Source organism: Hemitrygon akajei, chromosome 10 (assembly GCF_048418815.1).
Source record: "Hemitrygon akajei chromosome 10, sHemAka1.3, whole genome shotgun sequence".
NCBI lineage: Eukaryota > Metazoa > Chordata > Chondrichthyes > Myliobatiformes > Dasyatidae > Hemitrygon > Hemitrygon akajei.
This window is the reverse complement of record NC_133133.1, coordinates 545,060-572,727: the sequence shown is the minus strand read 5'-3', so window position 1 is coordinate 572,727 and position 27,668 is coordinate 545,060. Positions and strand designations below refer to the sequence as shown.

Here is a 27,668-nt window from a genome sequence, read left to right as displayed (position 1 = left end):
GTGTTCAGCGGGTCAGAGGTTCATTAACAATGAGCTTAACCTTTGTGGTTATTGTTACAATTTGTAACTTGAACCACTGACAATGTAAATACGTTGAAGCTGTAAAATGTTTAAAAGTAAAAAATTGTTATGTTTATTATTTACAAAAGTTTTGGATTATGTTCATTAACAAAATTAATTACAGGGTATTTCACAATTATATTAACATAATTTCAAATGTACAAAAGAAACTTGCAGCCGCACGGACCATTTCAGTTCCGGCGCTGTGCCCCCTCCCTCCCTTAGACTGACCACGTGAGACCTCCGATACGTTCCGACGTTTGATTGTAATCGCTCTTCTGATTGGTTGACATGTAACTAAGCTTCGAATTGTTCGGAAGGGCGATGTTAGGTGAGTACTGATTGGTCAGTGAAAGCTGAACGGTGATTGGTCTGAGCGTCGTGTGCAGGATGGCGGCGTCGAGCTGTGTGGTGGTGAGTGACTGGGACGGGGATCGAGTGTGGGCTGGGCCGGTGGCTGTGAGAGCCCCGCTGAATAGTTTCTTTGCGGGAAGGGGACCTCTAATACCCTGGGCCCAGGTTCCTGTCGATCATTCTTCAGGGCTTCAGGCGGGATCCTGACCTCAGTTTGCGGCGTGGTCAGGGCCGGGACCGAGGACGTGTAGTCATTTGGAACAAAGTCCTCTCGGACCAGGAGGTGGATCCGTGCCTGCGCCCGGACCCGTTCTCCCTTGTACTGACTGGCGCTGGCAAAAGAGCCTTGAGGAAGAATCCACTCTCCCACTGGCCTTGCTACCAGTGGAATGAATGGCTGCAGGTCTCTTTGCTCCGGCTGTGAATTGTCTCTGGGAGATGGAGCAGATTTCCCCAGCTGCAGTGTCTGGCAGTTTATTCCCACCACCCCTGCACAACCTTGGCACAACCTTGGCAATGGTTCTTGCAAATGCGCAAAATATGCCGCATTTTACCCATCACTGATATTTTCAAGAGCAAGGTGTATTCCTTCGCTCTAACCTAATGATTTAAGCTACATTTATCTTAATACAACACACACAAAATGCCGGAGGAACTCAGCAGGCCAGGCAGCATCTATGGAAAAGAGTATAGTTGACGTTTCTGACGAGACCCGTCATCAGGATGAAGGGCCTGCTAAATTCGTCCAGCAATTTGTGTGTGTTACTTGGATTTCCAGCATCTGCAGATTTTGTCTTGTTTGTCTTATGCAACACGTCTGCCAACGAAGGTTGGTGAACTCAGGGCATGAATCAGTACGTTATGGCTGCTACAGAAACAAGGTTGAGGGATGGACAGGACTGGCAGTTACGTGTTCTGAGGAAGAAGTTAATTGATTAAGAGAGCATCTAGGAGAGGGTAGGTACAATAGGGAACTACTCAGTAAGGCTTTTATGTAAATGCAATTTAGAAATGGGGAGTAATCTTTGGGATTGTACTTTGGGCTCACTGGTAGTGAGCTGAAATTGGAGAATATCAGTTAACTAAAAACAATTAAAATATTTAGATTATTTCTGAACAGGTACATGGATTGAATGGGTTTGGACAGATATGGCCCAAATGCAGGCAATTGGGATGAGATCCAGTGGACAGGTGGATTGGCCTAGACAAATTGGGCTGAAAGGAGTTTCTGTTGTATAACTCTGACTCTTTACTACTACTCTGATCAGAGACCCAGCTTTGATCCTGACCTCTGGTGCTGTGTAGAGTTTGCACGTTCTCACAGTGACCAATTTCCTTCCACATTCTAAATTGGCAACTGTAAATTGCCATGTGTAGATAAGTGGGACAGTTAGTAGTGCAAATGAGAAAAGAGTTTGCAGGGAAATGAGTGGGGGAATGACATTAATGGGTTGTTCTGTAAAACTAGAATAAACCTACTAGGTCTAATGGTCTCTTGTGCCTTTTGATTGGTATTCTCTTTGGCTGAGACTCTTCTGCCATAATGCTGGAACATGAGAAGTCTAAGGACCCTGCAGTAATTCATTGGCTTTAATCTTACTGTTGTCGAGTCCTTTTGGGGGAAAAAATGCATTATTTTGCCAATGATAAGAGGTGTTATTTGTGGGTCTGAAGGATTTTGTATCTTGCAGATCACTGATGATGAACAGGGCTATGACCTCGATCTGTTTTGTATTCCTAAACATTATTCGAATGATCTGGAGAGAGTGTTTATTCCTCATGGTCTGATCATGGACAGGTAAGGTAGTCTTTCATGTTCACAATGTATCTTCAGTTAAACCATGCTTCTTACAGGATGATCGGTCTAGCATTTGAAAGTGAAAGTGGTGGAGATTCCAAAGTCAGAGTTCAGGTCAAAAAAGGGTGAGAGCTATGGACAGTGAGTCCAAGGAAGCCTCGACATTGATATCGATAACAAAAAGCACATGTCAGGTATAGAGAAGTGAAAAAATGCATATGTCTGTAAGGAATAGTCATAGACACTACAGCACAGAAACAGGCACTTCAGCCCATCCAGTTCACGCCGAACTGTTACTCACTAGGGAAACAAATATTTCACCATTCATCCTTAACCTATGCCCTCTAGTTGTAGTCTCACTTGACTTGGTGGAAAGAGCCTGCTTGCATTTATGCAATCTCTATCCCTCATAATTTTATATGTAGAGGGTGTACATAAAACAAATAAGAGAACAAAATACCATTGAACAAGCATGTGTGTACAATCTTTTTGCAGGTTAGGTAATCAAGAAATAGAGGGCATAGGTTTCACAGGAACAATTTAAGAGGAACCTGACAGTCTTTTGTTTTCCACACAGAGGCTGGTCTGTATATCAAATAAGACCATAAGACATTGGAGAAGAATTAGACAATTTGGCCCATTGAGTCTGCTCTGCCATTCCCTAATAGAATTGTAGGGAAGTACAGCACAGAAACAGCCCTTTGGCCCATCTAGTTCATACTGAGACCATTTAATTTGCCCACTCCCATCAACCTGCACTGGGACCATAGCCCTCTCTACCCCTACTATCCAAACTTCTCTTAAACATTGAAATCGACCTCGCACATACCACTTGTGTTGGCAGCTCATTCCACACTGAATGAACAAGTTTTCCTTTGTGTTCCACTTAAACTTCTCACCTTTCACCTTTAATCCACGACCTCTGATTGAAGTCCAGTGGAAAAAAAGTTGCTTGCATTTACCCTATATATACACATAATAATTTTGTATACCTCTGTCAAATATCCTCAGTCTTCTACGTTCTACAGAATGCAGTCCTATTCAGTCTTTCCTGATAACTCAGGTTCTCCAGACCCAGCAACATCCTTGTGAATTTTCTCTGCACTCTTTCAAGCTTGTTTACATCTTTCCTGTAGATAGGTGAACAAAACTGCACCCAATACTCAAAATTAGGCTTCACTAGCATCTTATACAAAACATCATCATAACATCCCATCTCCTCTACTCAGTACATTCATTTATGAAGGCCATTGTGACAAAAGCTTTCTTTACAACCCTGTCTACCAGTGGTGTTACTTACAATGAATTATGGACCTGTATTTCCAGATGCCTTTGTTTTACCACACTTCTCAGTGTCCTACTGTTCACTGTGTAAGACCTACCCTGGTTTGTCCTACCGAAGTACAAAACCTCACACTTGTTTGCATTAAATTCCACCTGCCATTTTTACCATTGATGCAGATCCCTCTGCAAGCTATGATGTCCTTCCTCACTACCCACTACACCCCTTATCTTGGTGTCACTTGCTGATCCAGTTAACCACATTATTCTCCAGATCATTGATATAGATGACAAACAAAAACAGACCTAGCAATGATCCCTGTGGCATGGCACACCACTAGTCACAGGCTGCCAGTCAGAGAGGTAACTGTCTACTACCACTCTGGCTTCCCCCCACAAAGCCAGTGTTTAATCCATTTTACTACCTCATCCTGAATGCCAAGCAACTGAACCTTCTTGACCAGCTTCTCGTGGGATGTTGTCAAATGCCTTACTAAAGTCCATGGAGACAACATCGACTGCCTTGCCTTCATCCACTTTCTTGGTAACTTCCTCGAAACACTCTTAAGATTGGTTAGACATGACCTACCATGCGCAAACCCATGTTCACAATTGTTAATCAGTCCATGTCTATCCAAATATCCCTTGGAATGCCTTTCAATAATTTTCCCAGCTTCGATGTCAGACTCCCCAGCCTATAATTCCTTGGTTTCTGTTCAGAGCCTTCGTTAAACAGCGGAATAACTTTGGCTATCCTCCAATCCTGTACCTCTCTTGTTGCTAAGGTGTTTTAATTATCTCTGCTAGGGCCCCTACAATTTCTGCACTTCCCTCCCATAGGGTCCAAGGGAGCATTTTGTCAGACTCTGGAGATTTAACCGCCCTGATTTGCCTTGTAGCAAACACTATCTTCTCTGTAATCTGTGCAGGGTCCATGAAATTGCTGCCACTTTGTCTCACTTCTTAGACTGAGTAAATCCAGATGCAAAGAATTAATTTAAGATCACCCCCATCTGTTTTGGTCCCACACATGGTTACCATTCTGGTCTTGCAGAGAACCAGTTTTGTCCCTTGCAATCCGTTTGTTCTTAACATACCTGTAGAATCCCTTAGGATTCTCCTTCACCTTGTCTGCTAGAGCAAATTCATACCTTCTTTTAGCCTCCCTGATTTCTCTCTTACATGTTGTCTTACATCTCTTGTACTCCATGTGCACCTCATTTGTTCCTACTTGCCTCTACCTGCTGTTCATCTCCTTTTGTTTTCTCTTAACTAGGACCTCAATATCTCTTGACTATTTATTATTTCTTTCAACCCCATTCTTGTGCCATCTCCCCATAACATTTGACCCTTGATTAATCAAGAACCTATCAACCTTTGCCTTAAATATACACAGTGACTTGACCTTCACAGCTGTCTGTAGCAATTAATCACACAGATTCACCACCCTCTGGCTAAATAAATTCTTTTAATCTCTGTTCTAATAGGACATCCTTCTATTCTGAGGGTGTACCTAATGGTCCTAGACTTCCTGACTATAGGAAACGTCCTCTCCCCATCCACTCTTTCAATTTTTTTCAGATATTGTGCAATGAGATATCCCCCTCTTGCATCTAAACTCCAGACAGTACAGGCCCAGAACCATCAAACAATCTTTGTACGTTAACCATTTCATTCCTGCAGTCATTCTCATGAACCTCTGGAGCCTCTCCAATCTCAGATATCTTTAAGAGGCACCTTATCAAAGACCTTGTGAAAATCCAAATAAACATCTTCCCGTAAACAACAAGCTGGCAGATGAAGTGGCTAAGGCTGATATTAGCAACATTTCAAAAACATGGATAGGAAAATTTGGAGGGGTATTGGTCACAGGTAGGCAAGTGGGACTAGCTTGGATGAGAATCTTGGGCAGTTTGGAACAGTTGGGCTGAAGGGTATCAATTAACAAGTATAGTGCAGCATGGTATAAGAGAATAGAATAGAGCAGTAGCATGAGGAACCTTTTTTAAAACATTAGTTTATTATGCCCAGTACTAGTTGGTGCATTTTAGGAGGACAATGTGAAGACTTTGAAGAGATTTATCAAATTGATCTCATTAATGTTTGGTGGATGGTTTTGTTTGGACCAGAGGAGATTGGAAAGAAATTTGACTGAGGTGTTTAAAATGCAGAGTAAATAGAAAATGTTCTAACTGGGAAAGGGGTCAAGAACTAGGGAACAGAGTAAGGTGATTGGTAAAAGGATCAGAGATGATCTGGGAGAAGTAAATCAATTTAAACATTGCACTGTTAGGGTTATGGTGGAGCCAAATTCACTTGCAGCATTCCAAGGGGCTGGCTGAGTATCTTGAAAGGAATGGATTTGAAGATTTCTGGGGAGATTGTGTTTGAGTGCAGTGATTTGGATTGCTCATATGGTCCAAGCTGATTGAACAGTTTTCATTTGCAACCATTGACAAAGGTGCACTCTGGAACAGCCTTCTTGGAAGTACAAATTAATGTATTATATTCAACTGCTGCATTAGTTTGTTACTTTGAAATAAATGATTTAGAATAGATTAATTTTAAGCTAATTTTATAACAACTGCTGTTTCATTCCCTAAATCTATCTGAAGCTGGTAACTTAACCCAAAGGAGGAATCCTATTTCTTGTGTAAATGTATAATTTGTCAAGGAACCAAGTCTTGGATTTCTTTTTGTGCTGACTTTATATTGATCTATTTTAAAATGTTTCATCAAGTATGATTGTAAATCTGTTTGTGTGTCCACAGAACCGAACGCTTGGCAAAGGAAATAATGAAAGCCATGGGAGATCATCACATTGTTGCCCTCTGTGTACTCAAGGGTGGTTATAAGTTTTTCGCTGACCTTTTAGACTACATCAAAGCCCTGAATCGCAACAGTGACCAGTCAATCCCTATGACAGTAGACTTCATCCGTTTAAAGAGTTACTGTGTAAGGAGTTTTTAATCGAATATTCAGTCCATATCTTGGTTGAGCGCAGAGCTGCTAAGTAGTAGTTTTGGTTTCCCTAGTGAGTTGCTTTTATTTGTTGTAGCCCGAGGAAAAGTACACACTCAGGACAACTACTTTTTCGGGTTTTAATTCCTTTATCTGTTTTAGATGTTTAAGTGCCAGAAGAGGGTCTTAAAATAAAATGAATGACTTTACAATCAGGACCTGCTGTTACAATCTCCATTTAACCTTTGATCCACACACTTGTGACTTGACCAATTGTGTATGCAGTATAAAAATACAAAGAAAATTGCACAAAGCTAATACAGTACTAATACGGTAGTGGCAATTCTGAAGAAACACAATACAAACAACATTAGAATCCCCCCAGCCCTGTACCTTATACATAGCAGCAAAAAAATGTAAGCAAATACATTTCATCTAAGATGCCTACTTCTTTTTAGTACGCATGTGCTGAACCCCCGAATGGAGACTAAACATTCACGTTATGCAGTTACATGCACGATCAGTCATGATGCAGTAAAGTTAGACAAAAGGTACACTTTGGCACAACTTTTACAAGATATTGCCTGTTAGTTATATTACAGGAAGACTGACCTACTTGGCCTGTGAGGAACTTTGCAAGCCATGCTATCCAGTGTCGAGTTCCTTACTGGTGAAAATCTAAAGCATCCACATGTAAAACATGTCAAATTACCGATATTCTCGATTCACCAACAAGCATAAACGAATTCACATGGATATCGTCAATGAATGCTCACCTTTCCTCACCATGCCTAGCACCTCTGGGGGAACTTGATTCCAATGCCCCAACAGCTTCGGCAGCAGAAAACAAAATGGTCTCCCCACTATCCTGCATGTGCGTAATGACGTCACCATCCCACTTAAAAGCACAGACAACTACAAACGTTTGTATTCTAGCATTACCCGGATGAATGCCTGAGTACACTTTTTAAGGATAATGAATAGCATTCGATGGTCACCCGGTTACATATTACTCAATAGACCTCTAATTATTGTCGATCACTAATCCCTCATGCTAAGGTGGTAGGAGCACTTCTCTTGAATAACTATACTCGGCTATGGTGAGGATGCCTGAATAATATGGCATGGTAGCATAGTGACTAGCATCATGCTATTACAGTGCTAGGGCATAGTGACTAGCATCATGCTAGTGCAGTGCCAGTCACCCATGTTTAATTTCATGATGCTGTCTGAGGGGAGTTTGTACGTTCTTCCGATGATTGCATTGTTTTCCTCTGTGTGCTTCAGTCTCCTCCCACATTCCAAATCCGTATGAGTTTGGGTTAGTAATGTAAGGGCATGATATGTTGGTGCTAGAAACATAGCAATACTTGCAGCACAATTCTTGGATTGTTTGGTCGTTGACACAAACGCTGAGTTTCACTGTATGTTTTGATGTTTCACTTACATGTGACAAATCAAGTTTTTCTTTCGTAGTCTGGAGAGGGGAGTTTGGGTGACTGAAGCAGAGATGAACCACTTGCAAATCAAACTAGTGTGTTGTTTCATTTAATGGGTTTTATTAAAGAAGATGAAAAAATGGAGGCTGTAATCTGTAAAGAACAAAAATGGTAGATGCCAGAAATCTGAAACAGGATATTGCTTTCTGATTTACTCAGTACTTCCAACATTTCTGTTTCCATTCTACTTATCCTAACATTAGCTGTCAGGAAAATCTGAATCCATTGTTAAGGAATATCAGGATAATTAGTTAAATAACGACATAAGACCATAAGATACGAGCAGAATTAGGCAATTCAGCCACTTCCATAATGACTGATTTATTACTGTACTCCTCTCCATTCCCCTCTTACTAATCAAGTATCTATCAAGCTCAGCTTTAAATATACCCCATGATTTGGCCTCCATAGCTAATCAGGCAGAATTAATGTGGCTTTGTGCAAGGAAGAAATGTTCAGGAAATCTATTGGTATTGTCACGTAAATGGAGGTATATCGTTTCATTTATGGAATTGAAGGGTCACAGGGCATGTCCTGAATGGTGCCTTCTTGAGGCACCATCTCTTGAAGATGTTGTCGATGGTGGGAAAGTTGTGCATATGATCGAGCTGGCTGAGTCTTCAACCGTCTGAGCCTTCTACGATCCTGCATGTTGGAGCCTTCATACCAGGTTGTGATGAAACAAGTCTGAATGATCTCCACTGTACAACTGTAGAAATTTCCCAGAGTCTTTGATGACATACCCCATCACGGTTCAAAGGAATCATGTATATCATGATATTAACCAGTGGATTGCACCAAATCAATTTCAGGCCAAAAGTGCTGCCTTGCACAACACTAACACTTTTCTTGCCACTATATTGCATCTCTGCTCCCACAAATTTCCCATGGCAATGGAGCTTCTGGGAAGCTGATCATCTATGAGTGGCCCTCCAGAACCAAGGTTAGCCAAACATCAGATGGAATGCTCATGATGTTGGTTTGCTCAGACTCAGGACTGATCAGACCAATGTACCAGATGATGGGCCTTACACCCCTCACCAGTGAGGTGCAGGTCCTCTATCAACCTGATGCTGTTGTATCACAACCGCCTCCAATAAAAGTCCTGGAAAATATCCACCATTTCCCATATTTTAGGAGTCAAGAAGGCAGACATTAGGATTAAAGTTTGTCTATGTTAGCTGTCTGTGTGAACATCAGTTACTGCATCTTCCATAAAACTGTTGCAGACCAGCATATCTGGGATATAAAATGTGTTACAAATGTACTGCCATGTTCTGGGGTCAAAATCCACTTTTCACTGGAAATGGGGGGTGGGGTGGGGTGGGGAGACTTGATGCTAAAAATCTAAAATAAAAACAGAATATGTTGGTCAGGCAATATCTGGAAGGAAAGTTACTGTCTTTACTTGGCAGATTCTCTCTCACTAATATCTGGCCTTCCTGCCTCCAGGAATAGTATGTGTAGATTTGATTGTTAGGATATTAATTTATAGAAATCTTCTGATAGAAAGAATTGCTTCAGCTGATTATGTTCTTGGCTTTTAGTTAATTTTCTTTCACTCCAATCCTCTGTAATTTGTTTTTAATTTGCAGAATGATCAGTCAACAGGAGAGATAAAAGTGATTGGTGGAGATGACCTCTCAACATTAACTGGAAAGGTGTGGCAATGTTTCTGTGAAGTATGTGATAGAGGCGAGTTTAAATGGAAGGGACAATAGTGGGAGATGCGGAGACTGATGGAAATGTGGTTGGGTGAAGCTTGCTTCAAGCATGTTATTACTGTGTCTGTAATGCGTGAATCCACATGGCGTGTTCATTCCTCTAAGTAATAAAGTATGGAAACAGCAAAAGTCAGAGATTCATGGCAGTTTCTCTGAGTTGTGCAGCGACCAATCAACAGATGGAGTGCATAAAAAGTGCTACCTTTTCAATTAGGTTCCCATTCAGAGTTCAAAAGGCAGAGCTTCGCAGCAGTTTCTGAGCTTTACAGCGACTGGTCAACAGAGAGGGATTCATTAGAAAGGACAAGTAAAAGTAATGCAGGTGTAAGACGAGTGGTCATTCTTTTGAGCATGCTTGTCTTTATAGTGGCTTTGACTTCAGGGTTAGGGAAGGTAAAGCAATTTTCTCTTTTTTATTTCTTCATTCCTCGTCTGTTAGGGCATAGTAGTGTAGTGAGAAGGGGCAGTGTTTTGTACTGTGTGTGGAATGTGGGAACTCCTACATGTGAGACCTCTGGTCTCCCAGATATACATATGCACTGAGCTGCAGCTTCAAAGAGAAGCTGTTAAGGAACTGGGGCTGCACCTAGGTGACCTTCGACAGGGGAGAATGTGGAGGTGATAGATAGGGGCTACAGAGATGCGGTCACCCCTAGATTACAGGAGACAGGTAACTAGGTGACTCAGGAGAAGGAAGGGAAATGTACACCCAGTGCAGAGTACACCTGTGGCTGTTACCCTTAATAATAAATATGTAACTTTAGATACTGTTGAGGGGGACGTCCTATCAGGAGAGAGCCACAGTGACCATGTCTCTGGTACTGTGGCTCAGAAGAATGGAGGTGAAGAGGACTGCAGTGCTGATAGGAGATTCCAGTCAGAGAAACAGACGAGATTCTGTGTGCGTGGCAGGGGTGTCAAACTCATTTTAGGTCATGGGCCGGATTGAGCAAAATGCAGCTTCATGTGGGCCGGATCAGTCGGACGTGTGCGAACGCAGCTTTCGTTGCCTCCGTTTTTTCAGCCTGCTCTCATGTGTCTCAGTCTCTGCTATAACTACAAAGTGTTTCACTTTACAAATTCCGTTTCTTATGCAGAAGACTGCCAAATAAACACTAAAAACCCTGAAAACCTGGTACCTGAATAAACTCAGCATTAGCCATATCATACGCCATAGGCGCTTCGATTACTGGGGCCAGCTTTAATAGTAATTAGATATTATCTCGCGGGCCAAAGATAATTCCACCGCGGGCCGGATTTGGCCCGCGGGCCTTGAGTTTGACATATATGGTGATAGAGATACCTGGATGGTATGTTGCTTCCTTGGTATCAGGTTCAGGGGTGTCTCAGATTGGGACAAAGGCATTTTCAAGGGTGAGGGCGAGCAGCCAAAAGTCTTTGTGTATATTGGCATCAATGACATAGGTGGACAAGGTGAGGAGGATTAGGCCAGTCAGCCCATCGAGTCTGCTCTGCCATTCCATTATTGCTGATCCCAGATCCCACTCAACTCCAGACAGCTGTCTTTTCGCCATATCGTTTGATCAGGACACTATCAACTTCCGCCTTAAAAATATTCACGGTGTTGTCCTCCACCACAGTTTATGACAGAGCATTCCACAGATTCACCACTCTGGCTAAAAAAATTCTTTCTTAACCTCTGTTCTACAAGGTCACCCCTCAGTTTTGAGGCTGTGCCCTCTAGTTCTGGATACCCGCACGATAGGAAACAACCTCTCCACCTCTGTCCTATCTAGTCCTTTCAACATTTGGTAGGTTTCAGTGAGATCCCCACACATATTTCTAAATTGCAGTGAGTACAGGCCCAAAGCTGCCAAACGCTCCTCCTATGTTAACCCCGTCATTCCCAGAATCATGCTTGTGAACCTCCTCAGGACTCTCCAATGACAACACATCCATTCTGAGATAAGGTGTCCAAAACTGTTGACAATACTCCAAGTGCAGCCTGACTAGTGTCTTATAAAGCCTCATGATTATCTCCTTTTATATTCTATTCCCCTTAAAATAAATGCTAGCATTGCATTTGGTACCTTTAACCACAGGCTCAACCAGTAAATTAACCTTCTGTAAGTCTTGCACAAGGTTTGAATCTTCTCCTCATTTAGATAATAGTTTGCACTATCATTCCTTTTACCAAAGTGCATTATCGAACATCTCCCAACACTCTATTCCTGCTGTAATCGCATTGCTTCCTCAGTACTACATATCCCTCCCTCTGTCTTTATTTCATCCACAGACTTTGCCACTGAGCTATCAATTCTATTATCCAAATCATTGAAAAACAGTATGAAAAGTAGTAGTCTCAATACTGACCCCTGAGGAACACCACTAGTCACTGGCAGCAAACCAGAAAAGGTTCCCTTTATTCCCACACGCTGCATCCTACCTGTCAGCTATTCCTCCATCCATGCCAGTATCTTTTCTGTAATGCCATGGGATTTTACCTTGTTAAGCAGTCTTGTGTGTTGTACTTTATCAAATGCCTTCTGAAAATCCAAATAAGTGACATCCACTGCCTCTCCTTTGTCCACCCTGTTTGTTACTTCCTTGAGGAACTCTTAACATGCAAGATTTCCCTTGTAAAAACCATGCTGACTTTCTTGATAGTTTCCAAGAACCCTGAAACCTCATCCTTAATAATAAACTCCAACACTTTCCCAACCACTGAGGTTAGGCTAATTGGCCTTTACTTTCCTTTCTTTTGCCTTCCTCCCTTCTTAAAGAGTGGAGTGACATTTGCAATTTTCCAGTCCTCCAGGATTATGCCAGAATCAAGTGATTCCTGAAAGATCGTGAACAATGCATCTTTTATCTGTTCAGCAGCTTCCCTGGACTCTGGGATGTAGCCCATCTGGTCCTGGTGACTTATCCACCTTTAGACCTTTCAGTTTGCGTAGTAATATTCCTTTATAAAAGCAATGGCACTCACTCCTGCTCCCTGATGTTCATGGACCTCTGACACACTGCTACTGCCTTCCGCAGTGAAGACTGATGCAAAATGCCTATTAATTTCACCTGCCATTTCTTTGTCCCCCATTACTACCTCACCAGCATAATTTTCCAGTGGTCCAATATTAACTCTCACCTTCCTTTTACTCTTTATACAACTGAAAAATCTTTTAGTATCCTGTTCTCATAGTTTTTTTTAAGTTTCTTTTTTTTTGGGGGTTTTTAAAAGCTTCCCAGTCATTGAAATTCCCACTCATTTTTTGCTACATTATATGCTCTTTCCTTGGCTTTTATGCTGCCCTTAATTTCCTTTGTCAGCCACGGTTGCCTAGCCCTGCCATTTGAAAACAACTTCTGTGGGACATATCTATCCTGCGTCTTGTGAATTATTACCAGCCATCTCTGCCCTGCTGTCATCCCCATACAGAACCCTCCCCTAATTCACCTGGGCAAGCTCCTCTCTCATGCCTCTGTAATTCTTTTTATTCCACTGAGATAATAATACATATGACTTGTGTCAAATTGCAGTATGAATTGAATTATATTATGATCATCGCTTCCTAAGGGTTCATAGAAACATGGAAATCTACAGCACATTACAGGCCCTTCAGCCCACAATGTTGTGCTGACCATATAACCTACTCTGGAAACTGCCTAGAATTTCCCTATCGTGTAGCCCTTTATTTTTCTAAGCTCCATGTACCTATCTAAGAGTCTCTTAAAAGACACTTGTATCTGCCTCTACCACCTTCGCTGGCAGTGCATTCCATGCACCCAACACTCTGTGTGTGAAAAACTTAACTCTGACATCCACCTTGTGCCTACTTCCAAGCTCCTTAAAACTAATCCCCCCTGTGTTAGCCATTTCAGCCCTGGGATAAAGCCTCTGGCTATCCACAGAAGGCAGACAAAATTGAAAAGGGTGAATACAGGACTGAAGGTGTTATTTGAATGCTTGCAGTATATAGAATAAGGCAGACAAACTTGTAGCACAGTTCATGATTAGTGCATATGTTGTAAGCATATCTGAATCATGGCTGAAAGAAGGTTATTGCTGGAAGCTTAATGCCCAAGGATAAGCATTGTATCAAAAGGACAGGCAGGTTGGCAGGGAGGCTGACGTGACTCTGTTGGTAAAAAAAATGAAATCAAATCATTAAAAAGAGGTGATGTAGGGTTGGAAGGTGTTTAATTGTTGTGGGTAGAGCTAAGGAACTGCAAGGGTAAGAAGACCCTGATGGATATGGTCTACAAATTACAACGGGAGTTAGAAAGTGCATGTCGAAAGGTTAATGTTACAATAGTCATGGGGGATTTCAATATGCAGGTAGATTGGGAATATCAGGTTGGTGCTGGATCCCAAGAGAGGGAATTTCTAGAATGAGTACAAGATTCCTTTTTAGATTAGCTCGTGGTTGAGCCCACAAGGGAGCCAGTTAGATTTAGAGAACTTAAGGTAAAAGAACCCTCAGGGACAAATGATCATAATATGATCAAATTCACCCTGAATTTTGAGAAGGAGAAGCCATAAGATATATCAGTATTACAGTGGAGCAAAGGGAATTATGGAAGCATGAGAGAGGAGTTGGCCAGAATTGATTGGAACACAGGGTTGATGGCAGAGCAGCAATTGCTGAAATTTCTGGAAGCAATTTGGAAGACACAGGATATATACATCCATAAGAGGAAGAAGTATTCTAAAGGCAAGATGACAAAACCATGGCTGATGAGAGAAATCAAAGCCAACATAAAAGCCAAAGAGAGGGCATATAATAGAGGAAAAATTTGTGGTAAGTTAGAGGATTGGAAAGCTTTTAAAAACAAACAAGGGAACTAAAGAAGTCACTAAGAAGGAAAGGATGAAAGTAAGCAAGCCAATAATAAAGAGGATACCAAAAGTTTCTTCAGATACATAAAATATTTTAAAAGAGAGGTGAGAATGGATATTTGACTGCTGGAAAAGGATGCTGGAGTGGTCAAAATGGGGGACAAAGAAATGGCGGATGGTCTGATTAAGTATTTTGCATCAGTCTTCACTGTGGAAGACACTGGTGGTATGGTAGAAGGTTGAGAGTGTTAGGGGTCAGAAATGTGTGAAGTTGCTATTACAAGGGAGAAAGTTCTTGGGAAATTGAAAGGTCTGACTCTAGGTTAACTACCAGGACCAGATGATGTGCATCCCAGGGTTCAGAAGGAGGAGGCTGAAGAGATTGTGGAGGCATTAGTAATGATCTTTCAGGGCTCACTAGATTCTGAAATGTTTCTGGAAGACTGGAAAATTGCAAATGTCACTCCACTCTTTAAGATAGGGTGGAGGTAGAAGAAAGGAAATTGTAGGTCAGTTAGTTTGACCTCAGTGGTTTGAAAGATGTTGGAATTGATAAGATAAAATAGGCCGTAGGCAGCGTGTTGTAAGGTAAAATCTTGCCTAATAAATCTGGTGGAATTATTTAAAGAAATAACAACCAGAATAAACAATGTAGAATTGGTTGATGATGTGTCCTTGAATTTTCAGAAGGCCTTTGATAAGATGCTACACATGAGACTGCTTAACAAATAAAGATCCCATGGTATTACAGGAAAGATACTAGCATGGATAAAGCAGTGGCTGATTGGCAGGAGACAAGAGTGGGAATAAACTTTTCTGATTGGCTGCAGGGGTCTGCGTTGGGACTGTTTCTTTTTACGTTATAAGCTAATGACTTTGTTGCAAATTTTGCAGATGATACGAAGATGGGTGGAGGGGCAGGTAGTTTTGAGGTCGTAGAGAGGCTATAGAAGGATTTATATACATTAGGAGGATGGGCAAAGAAGTGGCAGATGAAATACAGTGTTGGGAAGTGTATGGTCATGGACTTTGGTAGAAGAAATAAAAGGATAGACTATTTTCTAAATAGGGTGAAAATCCAAAACTCTGAGATGCAAAGGGACTTGGGAGTTCTTGTGCAGAACACCCTAAAGGTTAACTTGCAGGTAGAGTCAATGGTGAGGAAGGCAAATGTAACGTTAGCATTAATTTCAAGAGGACTAGAATATAAAAACAAGGATGTACTGTTGAGGCTTTATAAACCTCTGGTGAGCTCTCATTTGAAGTATTGTGAGCAGTTTTGGGCCCTTTAGAAAGGATGTGCTGAAACTGGAGAGGGTTCAAAGGAAGTTCACGAAAATGATTCCGGGATTGAATGTCAGATGAAGAGCATTTGATGGCTCTGAGTATGCTTTCATTGGAATTCAGAAGAATATGGGGTGACCTAATTGAAACCTATCAAATGGTAAAAGGTCTTGATAGAGTGGAGGTGGAAAGAATGTTTCCTATGGTGGGAGAGTATCTAGCTAAGTCCATGTACCTATCTAAGAGTCTCTTAAAAGATACTGTTGTATCTGCCTCTACCACCTTCGCTTTAGCCAGAGAGTGGTGCATCTGTGGAATTTGTTGGCACAGGCAGCTGTGGGGACTAAGTTTTATGAATATTTAAAACCAGAAGTTGATAGATTCTTGATTGGCCAGGGCATGAAGGGATTCGGGGAGAAAGCAGGAGATTGGGGCTGAGAGGAGTAATGGCAGAGTAGACTTGATGGGCCAAATGGCCTAATTCTGTTCCTATATTTTGTAGTCTTAAACAGGCCATTTGACTGATATTGACCATTGCTTCAGCATTTGGCCCTATAATTTCTATACTGGGTGGTTTCCATTGTTTGTCTAAACACTTTAACTGCTGTTGGTGACTCCACTTACATCACTTTCTTCATCACTCTGTTCAAGTACTTGCCACTCCGAAGAGAAAGCCCCCTCTCAGATCCCCTCTACATCCCTTGTCCCATGCCCCCTACCCTAAATCTATGACCTCCAGTGTAAGTACTGCTACAGGGAATGGTTTCCTGCAATCTATTTTGTGTCCCCCAATTTTGTCCCTCAATTTTATCCACAGTCATGCCCCTCTGAATCATGTCTGCTCCAGTGAAACCAAACTCAGCTTGTCTACTTTGGAGCAAACACCCTCTCTAATGCTATGATGGACTTCCTAGGAATGCACTAGGAACTGCAGTGGATATCTGACCAGTGTCTAATAAAGTGAAAGCATAACTCCCTGCTCTTGTGTTCAGTGCCCTGACAGCTAAAGGACAGGATTCTATATACTGCCTTAACCATGTTCCTCACATTTGTTACTATTTTCTGAAACAATGCCCCATTAGGGGAGAAGCAACCATGGAAGTGGGATAGTGTCATTTATGGGCAGAGCAGATTATGGGTATGGATACTGATGACCTATCAGATTATTTATGTTGCTTACAGCTGTACAATTTAATACTGCTACACTAGACTTGGGGTTGAGAGGATATCATTGGAACTACTGCATGATTTGTGTGCATGTTAGTTATGATACTAGTGAGGGATTACGTTCCTTATTATTTATAGAAACATTTACCATATTTTTCTTTCTTTCTTCTCCTCGTCCACGCCTGGGAGACAGAATGTATTAATTGTAGAGGTTAGTTCCTTTTTTTTCCAATTAAATCTTTGCTGCTTTTCTTAATTCATGTGTAAAATTGTGCTCGTCCACACATTGCTCTGGAGTATACAGATTCATCCAGCGTGCAATTCTATATTCTCAGATAGCTGCTCTCTACTTTCATCAACTAATTCTTGAAATAGTGTAAAATGCAAGTGATTTTCTCTTGGAGAATTTAGTTGTTTAGGAAGTGAGTTATGCACATGAAGTGATGCATCTTGGTTAAAAGATAAAAACCAGAGAGGGTGCAGTTTAATGCACCCAGGTGAATGCAGATGTGAAAATTAGTTCTAAACAGACTAATGACATGGGGACTGTTTTCCCCTTGCTAAGAAGAAGGGCAAGTTTTTAAAAATGTTTTTACAGTTTCAGTAGTGAGTTTGGAAAGTCTGGTGTGTTACAGAAGTCAGTGATCAATGGTAAATGGTGATAACACAAGCGGTAGCTAAATGAGGAATGCATTTTCCAGTAGAAGTGGTAGAGGCAGGTTTGGTATTGTTATTTAAAGTAAAATTGGATAGGTATATGGATAGGAAAAGAATGGGGGGTTATAGGCTGATTGCGGGCCAGTGGGACTAGGTGAGTGTAAACGTCAGCACGGACTAGAAGGGCCGAGATGGCCTGTTTCTGTGCTGTAATGGTTATATGGTTATTTTTTACTGTAATGTCAACTTTGTGGCACTTCAGACTATTGCCTAAAAGACCAATGTCTCAAGGCAAATGGAGAGAAAATAGACCAGGTGACCATAGATTTGGTCCAAAGGTATGATGAGATGTTGTAAACGAGAGAAATAGAGAAGGTTAGTAAGACGGCAGTTTTGGAATGAGGCATGAATGTGAGGCTTAGTCACAGGGATGTGCATCATATCTGAGTTTCCAGGGATACAGAGGGGGGAAATAGTGACAATTTTAATGTGCAGGCTGCAATTTGAAACTTGAAGCTTTAGAAACTTTGTGAGCTCAGTTGAGATTGGAGCTTGGTTTTATTTATCAGTGACATTACTGATGAGAGACTAATCAGGATGGGGATGATCGGTGAGGGAAGGAGGTTGCAGAAGTTTTATTCAGGTACATTGGTTTATACTGCTGCCTTTATTCTCAGGATATTATTGATACGGGCAAAACGATGCAGACTCTGCTGAGCATGTTGCAAGAATACAAACCCAACATGGTGAAGGTGGTGAGGTAAGCCTAGAGTTCCAAACTCATTGAGCAGCACTTACAACTAACATAGAAAAGGTTAAACTATCACACCAGCACTCTCTGGCTGAGCACAGCCTTGTCCATGATTCAATGAGCTGAACGGAAATACTGCTTTACTTAATTTATTGTAACAACAACTTGCATTTTATTGCATCTATATTATCCCATGGAGATTTTTTTTACTATCTTTTGTGTATGGTGAGTGCAGAGGAAAGCTGATATAATAATTTGCGTCTTGTTCAAACAAGTGAGTTAGAATAGCTGTTATCCTAGTTTTTAAAACATCCATTTAGTAGTGAAGTATATCCATAAGTGTCCTTGCATTATTCCAATTACCACACTCTCTTTTTATCAGTCTGCTGGTAAAACGAACTCCCAGAAGTGTTGGATATCGACCAGATTGTGAGTACTGTGTTGATTCTGTCACTGGTATTTTGTTCACTTGTTAACACTGACCCAAATGATCAGATGCAGGGACCCACTCTTCATAGCTCAGAATTTTAAGCTCCAAATGATTATTAATTGTTGCTCTAGTTGTAAGTAAAATCAATGTAATAAGTTCCTCTTCCATTATTAAAGAAAAGTGTTGATTCCCATAATGTTGGCTAATCCAAGGCTTGTGGGAGATAAGGAAGTAAAACAGAATCAGGAGTGGCCTTTTTGGTCTTTAAAGACCGTTCCACCAATCAATATGACTACAGCTGATCCACTCAAAGTTCAAATAAATTTATTATCAAAGTATGTACTGTATATTCCACCATATGCTACACTGAGATTCATTTTCTTGCATTTCTTCATATGGACCAAAAGAAATGGGGCAGAAAAGCAGACTTGTTTTTCCTTTGGAGTATATCTGCCATTCAATAAGGAGAAGGCTGATTTATCCAAGTAAACAGATGGTTAGATATAACAAGATTGAAGAATTAGGCAACACCATCTGTGATACATGGGCTGAATTGGTTATGCGATTTCTGAAGGGAACTCTAGATAGAAACTATGGGGGGGAAGTTTTGTGTGGGGATGTTTCCCTGTGACCTCCCCATAGTGAGCACAGTGACACAGACATCATGTTTTCCAGCTTTGGCACTCTCTTGTTTCTCTAGAGAACATGGGCTGCCAATTCCACTGGAAAGTAACTGTACCGAATAGCCTACATTATAATAAGGGACTACATTATGCTATTAGGTGCGTATTGATCTGTGTGTGTCAAGTTCGGACTCTACCAGTAAAGAGCCATGAAACTTAGTTCCCGTCTCCAGCGTTTTTATTAATCACATAGTTGTGTAAACAGGCCACATACACAACAAATTGGCGATGAGAATTATGAACCTACATCTGTATTTTAGTTGATAATGACACCTGGAGGAGAAGAGAGAGGAGGGAAATGAAAAGGAGCGACATATGCATCTAGATGGAGTACGGTCGTTGCGCTAGCAAAAAGGACACATGAGTCAAGTGGAACGTGCAGTGACTGTAAAGAAATAGCTAAAAAGAAAACAAGGAAAAGTGGGACTAAATTAACATAACAAAGATGGCGATGATTGGAACCATTACAGCATTTGATAGTAGCATTGAAAACTGGGTAACTTACATTGAAAGAGTGGAATTATATTGTGATGCCAACGGTGTTAATGATGAAAAGAAAGCCAGCATCTTACCAGGCTACATCCACACTAGACTGGATAATTTTGAAAATGCCGGTTTCGTGTAAAAACGATAGGCGTCCACACTATACGTTTTTAAAAATATCTCTATCTACATTGAAATGGAGATTTCAGCGAATCTCCTCTTTCTCCGCATGCGCAGGATACATCTACTGAAAACGAGCAACATGTTTGGTGTCGAATCTCACCGTAAAAGTGAGCATTTGTGTAGTTACAGACTAGAAAAACTTAAAACGATGGACAGCTGTTGGCTTTCGCGCAGTAGAACTTAAAAGTTTAAAAAAATACTGGAGTGTATGGAGGCAATCGACAGGGAGTTCACGGACAGATTGACCCGGCTGACGACGAACATTGAAAAACTGACTAACTCTGTTGCATTAATAAAGCACCTTGTTAAATGTATAAAACATGTCTGCATCAGTGTTAGCTTGTATTTCCATACAATGTTACATTAGGCTGTTACACATCTATTGTCAGAGAAGTACTTGCATAAATGGGTAAACCACCTCCATACGAGCAAGGACAGAAAACGGGGCAAAGTGAGTATACTTATTTATTCAGTAAGTTATGAGTCAAAGTATTTGGTGAGTACATTTCTAACTCTTCTGGCATCAGTTTCGTTGCCACCTGTTCTGAAATTGTTAGGTTGTGTTCAAGAAAACAATGAAATAGCGCGCTGCCATCTGACAGCGTTTTCAGAAGTCTCTGGTTACCCCGTCCACACTGATCCGGCCAATCCGGCGTTTTCAAAAATACACACTTTGGAGAGCGTTTCTAAAAAGCTCTGGTTTCTGGGGGCGAAAACGCCATTTTAGTGTGGACGAAGGGTAAAAACGAAGAGAAAAAGCTTTGGTTACGGATTTATCCGGCATAGTGTGGATGTGGTGTCAGTATTATGGGATCAAAAACATACGGGCTGCTATGAAGCTTGTTAACTCCTAAAAAGCCAGCTGACAAAACGTTCAGGCAAATAATAGACGCTCTCCAACAGCATTTGGGATAGCATCAGCTCCTGCAATCTGGCAAAAGGCAATGGACCAGGTACTGCAGGGGATTCCAGGGACTCAGTGTTACCTGGATGACATTATTGTCACTGGCAACCCCAACCCCAAACTACTGGTCATTGCTGAAAGATTTTAATTTCACAAACGGAATCAGAGCAAAAATGAAAGCATTTCTGAATATTGTGCTGAATTGCGCAAATTATCAAAACATTGTCAGTTTGGAGCTGGTCTATTGGACACATTGAGGAACAGGTTAGTGTGTGGCATGCACTGAAACCACACAGAAGAAGCTCCTGTGTGAAAAAGACCTTACATTAGAGAAGGCACTGAATATTGCAATATCATTGGAAACAGCAGTACGGGGTGCTTCAGAGATACAGCAAAAATCTCTGGAATATGCTACAATTAAAATGTCACTGAACAGAAATGAAGGAAAGAAATGTTATCGTTGTGGGAGCATGTCACATGACCCTGAGGACTGTTGGTTTAAAGACAAAGAATGCAGAAACTGTGGCAAACAGGACCACATTGGCAGAGTATGCAAAGCCAGTAAACAGAAAAAGGACAAAATACAGGGAAACAAGAAACCCCAGAAAGGAAAATACAACAATGTACACAAAATGAAAGAAAGCAGTTCTGATGAAAACGACTCAGAGAAAAGTGAATTGTCTTGTCTGCAGCTTCACAGCGTGAAAGAGACAGATGATCAAAGAATAATTTGGATTACTCCACAAGTGGCAGGCGTGAGACTGAAAATGGAGTTGGAAACAGGCTCAGCTTTAACAGTGATCTCTGTACACAACTACAAACGACTGTTTTCTCACATACCTCTGAAATGATCTAAACTACTGCTAAAGACTTGCACAGGATTGAGAGTGCGTCCCAAAGGTAAAATTAAAGTGACAGTGACCGACAGAGACAAAACACAGCAGCTGAACCTCTATGTCCTGAAAAATGGAGGACCACTGTTGCTGGGACGTAAATGATACAGGAAAATCCAGTTGGATTGGCACACCATCAAGGCACTAGTTGTGTCAGCAAAGGAGGGCTTGCTGACTCTGAGGAACTGTTCATGAAAGGAATAGGAACACTTAAGGGCATGAAGGCAAAGAATGAGGAAAATGCATGTCCAAAATTTCACAAAGCCAGGCCTGTGCCATATGCAATCCGTCCTACAGTAGAGGCAGAGCTGAAAAATCTGGAGTGGACTGGGGTCCTGTCAAAGGTGGATTGTAGTGAATGGGCCATGTCTATTCCAGTGATGAAGAAAACCTCCAGTACAAAACCAGGAAAGCCAAGCAAGGTACGCATATGTGGAGACTTTAAAGTGACTATTAACCCAGTTCTGTGCACAGTACAGTATCTTCTACCTCGTATTGAGGACATTTTTGCTTCCCTGTCAGGAGGGGAACATTTCACAAAAATCGATTTGGCCCAGGCTTATCTCCAAATGGAAATTGATGATGCATCCAAGAAATACCTGACAATAAATACACACAAAGGACTTTACCAGTAAAACAGGTTGGTGTTTGGGATAGCATCAGCTCCTGCAATCTGGCAAAAGGCAATGGACCAGGTCCTGCAGAGGATTCCAGGGACTCAGTGTTACCTGGATGACATTATTGTCACTGGCAAAGATGATGACGAACATCTTTCTAACCTTGAACAAGTGCTCACCGGGTTACGAGAATATGGGCTCAGATCCAATCGACAGAAATGTAAGTTTTTAAAAGGTGATCAACAAGGATGGCTTACACATGTCTCAAGACAAAATGAAGTGATGCTTAAGGCACCACCACCTGAAAATGTGTCTCAGCTGAGAGCATACCTTGGACTAGTGAACTTTACCACAAGTTCCTTCCTAACCTATCCACAGTCAGGCAATGAAGAAAGCTAATGGCATGCTGGCTTTTATAACAAGAGGAATTGAGTATAGGAGTAAAGAGGTCCTTCTGCAGCTGTACAGGGCCCTGGTGAGACCCCACCTGGAGTATTGTGTGCAGTTTTGGTCTCCAAATTTGAGGAAGGACATTCTTGCTATTGAGGGAGTGCAGTGTAGGTTCACAAGGTTAATTCCCGGAATGGCGGGACTGTCATATGTTGAAAGATTGTAGCGACTGGGCTTGTATACACTGGGATTTAGAAGGATGAGAGGGGATCTGTTTGAAACATATAAGATTATAAAGGGATTGGACACACTGGAGGCAGGAAGCATGTTCCCGCTGATGGGTGAGTCCAGAACTAGAGGCCACAGTTTAAGAATAAGGGGTTAGGCCATTTAGAACAAAGATGTGGAAAAACTTTTTCACCCAGAGAATGGTGGATATGTGGAATGCTCTGCCCCAGAAGGCAGTGGAGGCCAAGTCTCTGGATGCATTCAAGAGAGAGTTAGATAGAGCTCTTATAGATAGCGGGATCAAAGGATATGGGGAGAGGGCAGGAACGGGGTACTGATTGTGTATGATCAGCCATGATCACAGAGAATGGCGGTGCTGGCTAGAAGGGCTGAATGGCCTACTGCACCTACTGTCTATTGTCAGTCCCAAACCCACTAAATGCACTATTACAAACAGGGACACAATGGAAGTGGACTGAGAGCTGTGAGAAAGTGTTTCAAGAAACTAAAAGACATAACTTCAGAAGGGGTGCTCGCACACTTTGACCCCTCCTTGTCAATCAGACTGGTTTGTGATACCTCAGCCCATGGGATAGGAGCTGTATTATTGCACAAGTTTCCAGGTGGCTCAGAAAGATCAATAGCCACAAGAACACTAAATTTAGCTGAACACAACTGCGCACAGATTGACAGAGAGGCCCTAAGCCTTGTGTGGGGAGTCAAGAAATTCAGTCACTACCTGTATGGTCAAAAGTTTACCCTGTTGACTGACCATCAGCCTCTCGTGTCAATCTTCAACCCAAGAAAAGGTGTTCCAATGATGACAGCACAAAGGCTGCAGCGATGGTTTCTTAGGAAGTCACATGTATGACATTGAACACAAGGGGACCAAGCAACATGGCAATGCAGATGGTTTGTCATGTTTACCACTGCTGACTTCAGCGGTAACTACACAAATGGATTCAGTAGAGGTCTTTCACACAACAATAGATGAAAAATTACCGGTGACAAACAGCCTCATTGAAAGAGAAACACGCGATGACCCTATGTTGTCAAAAGTGTGTGACATCATGGTAAAGGGACGGCCAGCACGTGGTAACACACTGTTTCCAGCCTTCTCAGTGAGGAAGGAGCAGTTGTCAGGGTGTCAGGGAACACCAATGCGTGGTTCACGAGTTGTGATTCCTCCCAAGCTACGCACCAGAGTGCTGGAGGAACTGCACAAGGGGCATCTGGGTACTGTGGAGATGAAAAGTTTGGCCCGTGCCTATGTGTGATGGCCAGGAATTGATAAACAGATTGAAGACTTGACCAAGAACTGCTCTGGATGTCAAAAGAACCAAACACACCACCACAAGCCCCTCTCCATCCATGGGAGAGGCCCTTATCACCATGGCAACAAGTGCACATCAGCGTTGCTAGACCATTCATGGACTCCATCTTTTTTATCGCCGTCGATGCACATTCCAAATGGCTAGGGGTCATCAAAATGAAGACAACCACATCGGAAAAGACCATCACAGAACAAATCTGCACAGACAATGGACGATACTTTGTCTTTGAAGAATTCCAAAGTTTTGTGAAGAACAATGGAATCAAGCACTTTACATCTGCCCCTTAACCAACCATCCACAAATGGCTTGGCAGAAAGATTTGTGTAGACATTCAAGAAAGCCATCAAGGCAATGGGCAGTGAAAATCAGCCACTGCAACACAAGATAGATAACTTCCTCTTTGCCTATTGTAATGCAGTACATGCAACCACTAATCAGATTCCAGCGATGCTGTTTCTGAACAGGAACCTGAGGTCCTGCATGGATCTTCTCAAACCAGATGTACGGCGTGATGTGGAGAACAAACTGTTCAAACGCTTGAATGCTAAGTCAACACGGAGCTTCAGTGTGGGACAGTCAGTTCTTGCACGTGATTACAGGACTGAGAAGTGGCAGCCGGGTACAATTTCCGCCATAGACAGGCCACTGATGTATACAGTGGAGGTGGGAGAGAATGTATGGAGACATCATGTAGACCAAATTCTGGATGCTCAGCTGAAAAACACAACACCTTGCCTGGACTGCCCTGACATGGAAGCAAGCACTCCTGAGTGTAATGTACTGTGTGAGCATTCGTAGGTCAGAGTGCGTATGACGTCAGGTCAGAATGGGGGTTATAGAAAATGGAGGTCTGGTGAATAAACGTGGTTGTTCAATATACTGCGGTGTCCGAGTTAATCAATACTACATGGTGTCAGAAGTGGGATGCGAGAAGAAAAAATGGAGTAAAAGATGTCACAGTTACAGCCACCGTCAAGTTTAAGCCTACAAGGTAATATTGCTGAGAATTGGAAGGTATGAGTCCAGCAGTTTGAGCTGTTTTGTACTGCTAGCGGCGTAACTGAAAAGACAGAGAAAGTGCAATGTGCTACATTTTCTGCATGTGGCGGGGCAGAGGCAATAAAGGTTTGCAACACGTTTGTCTTCCAAGATGATGAGCAAGATAAAATTGAAGTGTTGAAGAAAAAGTTTCAAGATTATTGCGAACCAAGAAAAAACCTACCGTACATCCGACATTCATTTTTTTACAAGGGCTCAAGGACTGACAGAGACCATAGACGCCTACGTAACAGATTTGAAGAACAAGGCAAAAAACTGTGAGTTCGGACAACTGCATGATTCTTTAATACGCGACAAGATTGTATGCGGCATACGAGATGATCATGTGAGAGGCAGGCTATTGAGAGGCGGAGCTTACGTTAGAAAAGGCGATTGATGTTAGCGCAGTTGAAGTGGAACAGGAGGTATGCATCAGGAATATTGACAATGCAGAGATGGAGGATGAAGATGATTGGACTCAAGATCTGATGATAAACAGGAGGAATGTGACATTTAAGCTTGACACTGGGGCAAAGTGCAATGTAATGTCCAGTGAGTTGAATGTTTCTGCTGACATCAGAGGAAGACTGAGAAAATCCACCTGCAAGCTTGTTGCATATTTTGGCCACAAGACAGCGCCATTGGGAAAGAAAACACTCACCTGTGTGTACAAAGGACAAAAACACAAGATAGAGTTTGAGATAGTAGAGCAACATGTTCCAGCAATACTGGGCAAAGCAACATGGACAAAGCTAGGCCTGGTGAAGTGAACCTATGGTGTAGAAAAAGAAAATGACATTCTCAAAGACTTTGCTGACTTGTTTTCTGGATTAGGATGTTTACCAGGGAAACACCATATCCAGATTGATCTAACTATTGCACCAGTCGTGCATGCTCCGAGAAAGATTCCAGTAACTCTCAGGGATCGAGTAGTGGAGGAGCTACACAGAATGGAACAGATGGGAGTCATAACAAGACAAGTAGAACTGGGTGAATAATATGGTGACAGTGGTCACAGAGAAAAAGATGAGGATTTGCATGGATCCACAAGATCTCAACCGAGCCATCAAAAGAGAGCACTATCCACTGCTCACGGTTGAAGAGGTCATCTCCCGCATGTCTAATGCGAAATACTTCTCAGTATTAGACGCAAATCAAAGTTTCTGGAAGATCAAGCTGGATGCAGAAAGTTCCAAATTATGCACTTTTAACACGCCTATAGGGAGGTACCATTTCCTGCGTCTACCCTTTGGGATTTCTTCTGCGTCAGAGGCCTGTGGCTCAAATGATTGAAGGCCTGGATGGAGTGGTCAACATCATTGATGATTTGCTGATATGGGGTGACACAATTGAGGAACATGATCAGAGACTGAGGAAGCTTCTGGAGAGAGCATGTGAGTACAATCTAAAATTGAACAAAAGTAAATGTAAGATCAGAACTACAGAGATCAAATACATAGGTCATGTACTCAGTGCTGATGAGCTAAACCCAGATAATGAAAAGGTCAGGGCTATGGTACAGCTACCACCACCCGAAGATAAGCAAGAACTATTGAGGTTCATGGGCATGATACAGTATCTTGCCAAATTCATTCCCAACTTATCAGAGGTCAGCGCTCCACTTCGAAAGCTGCTAGAGAGCAATACTGAATGGCATTGGGAAGAAAAAAGAAAAGTTTTGACACATTGAAACGGTTGGTTACCAATGCACCAGCACTCAAGTTCTATGATGTCAATAAACCGGTGACGATGTCTGTGGATGCCAGTTTGGAAGGAATAGGAGCTGTTATACTGCAGGATGGGAGGCCTGTGGCGTATGGATCACGAGCACTTACAGACTGTCAACGAAGATATGCTCAAATCTAGAAGGAATTACTCGCCATAGTTTATGGGTGTGAGAAGTTCCACCAATATGTATATGGCAAAGAAATCCAGGTTGAGTGATCAAAAGCCACTTGAGAGCATCTACAAAAAGCCACTTCACCAAGCTCCTATGAGGCTGCAAAGGATGCTTCTCAGGCTACAGAGGTACACTCTCACAGACACCTATAAGCCAGGAAAAGAACTGTACATCGCTGATGCTTTGAGCCATGCTTACCTCAAAGAGCTAAAGGAAGAGTTGCTAGGAAGAGAGCTGGAGGTCAACTGGGT

At 42.0% G+C, this 27,668-nt stretch overlaps 1 protein-coding gene across 1 annotated transcript in view; it reads left to right on the top strand.

Annotated features, from left to right (window-relative positions):
• The first annotated feature begins 362 nt into the window (after nt 1–362).
• The window catches only part of hprt1 (hypoxanthine phosphoribosyltransferase 1), a 37,232-nt gene continuing 9,926 nt past the window's right edge, over nt 363–27,668 (top strand). Inside the window, exons 1-7 of the mRNA XM_073057723.1 lie at nt 363–474; nt 2,106–2,212; nt 6,265–6,448; nt 9,549–9,614; nt 17,120–17,137; nt 18,261–18,343; nt 18,717–18,763. Of these exons, the coding sequence (XP_072913824.1) occupies nt 451–474; nt 2,106–2,212; nt 6,265–6,448; nt 9,549–9,614; nt 17,120–17,137; nt 18,261–18,343; nt 18,717–18,763 (529 nt within the window). The 5' untranslated portion in view covers nt 363–450. The remainder of the gene's footprint in view (nt 475–2,105; nt 2,213–6,264; nt 6,449–9,548; nt 9,615–17,119; nt 17,138–18,260; nt 18,344–18,716; nt 18,764–27,668) is intronic.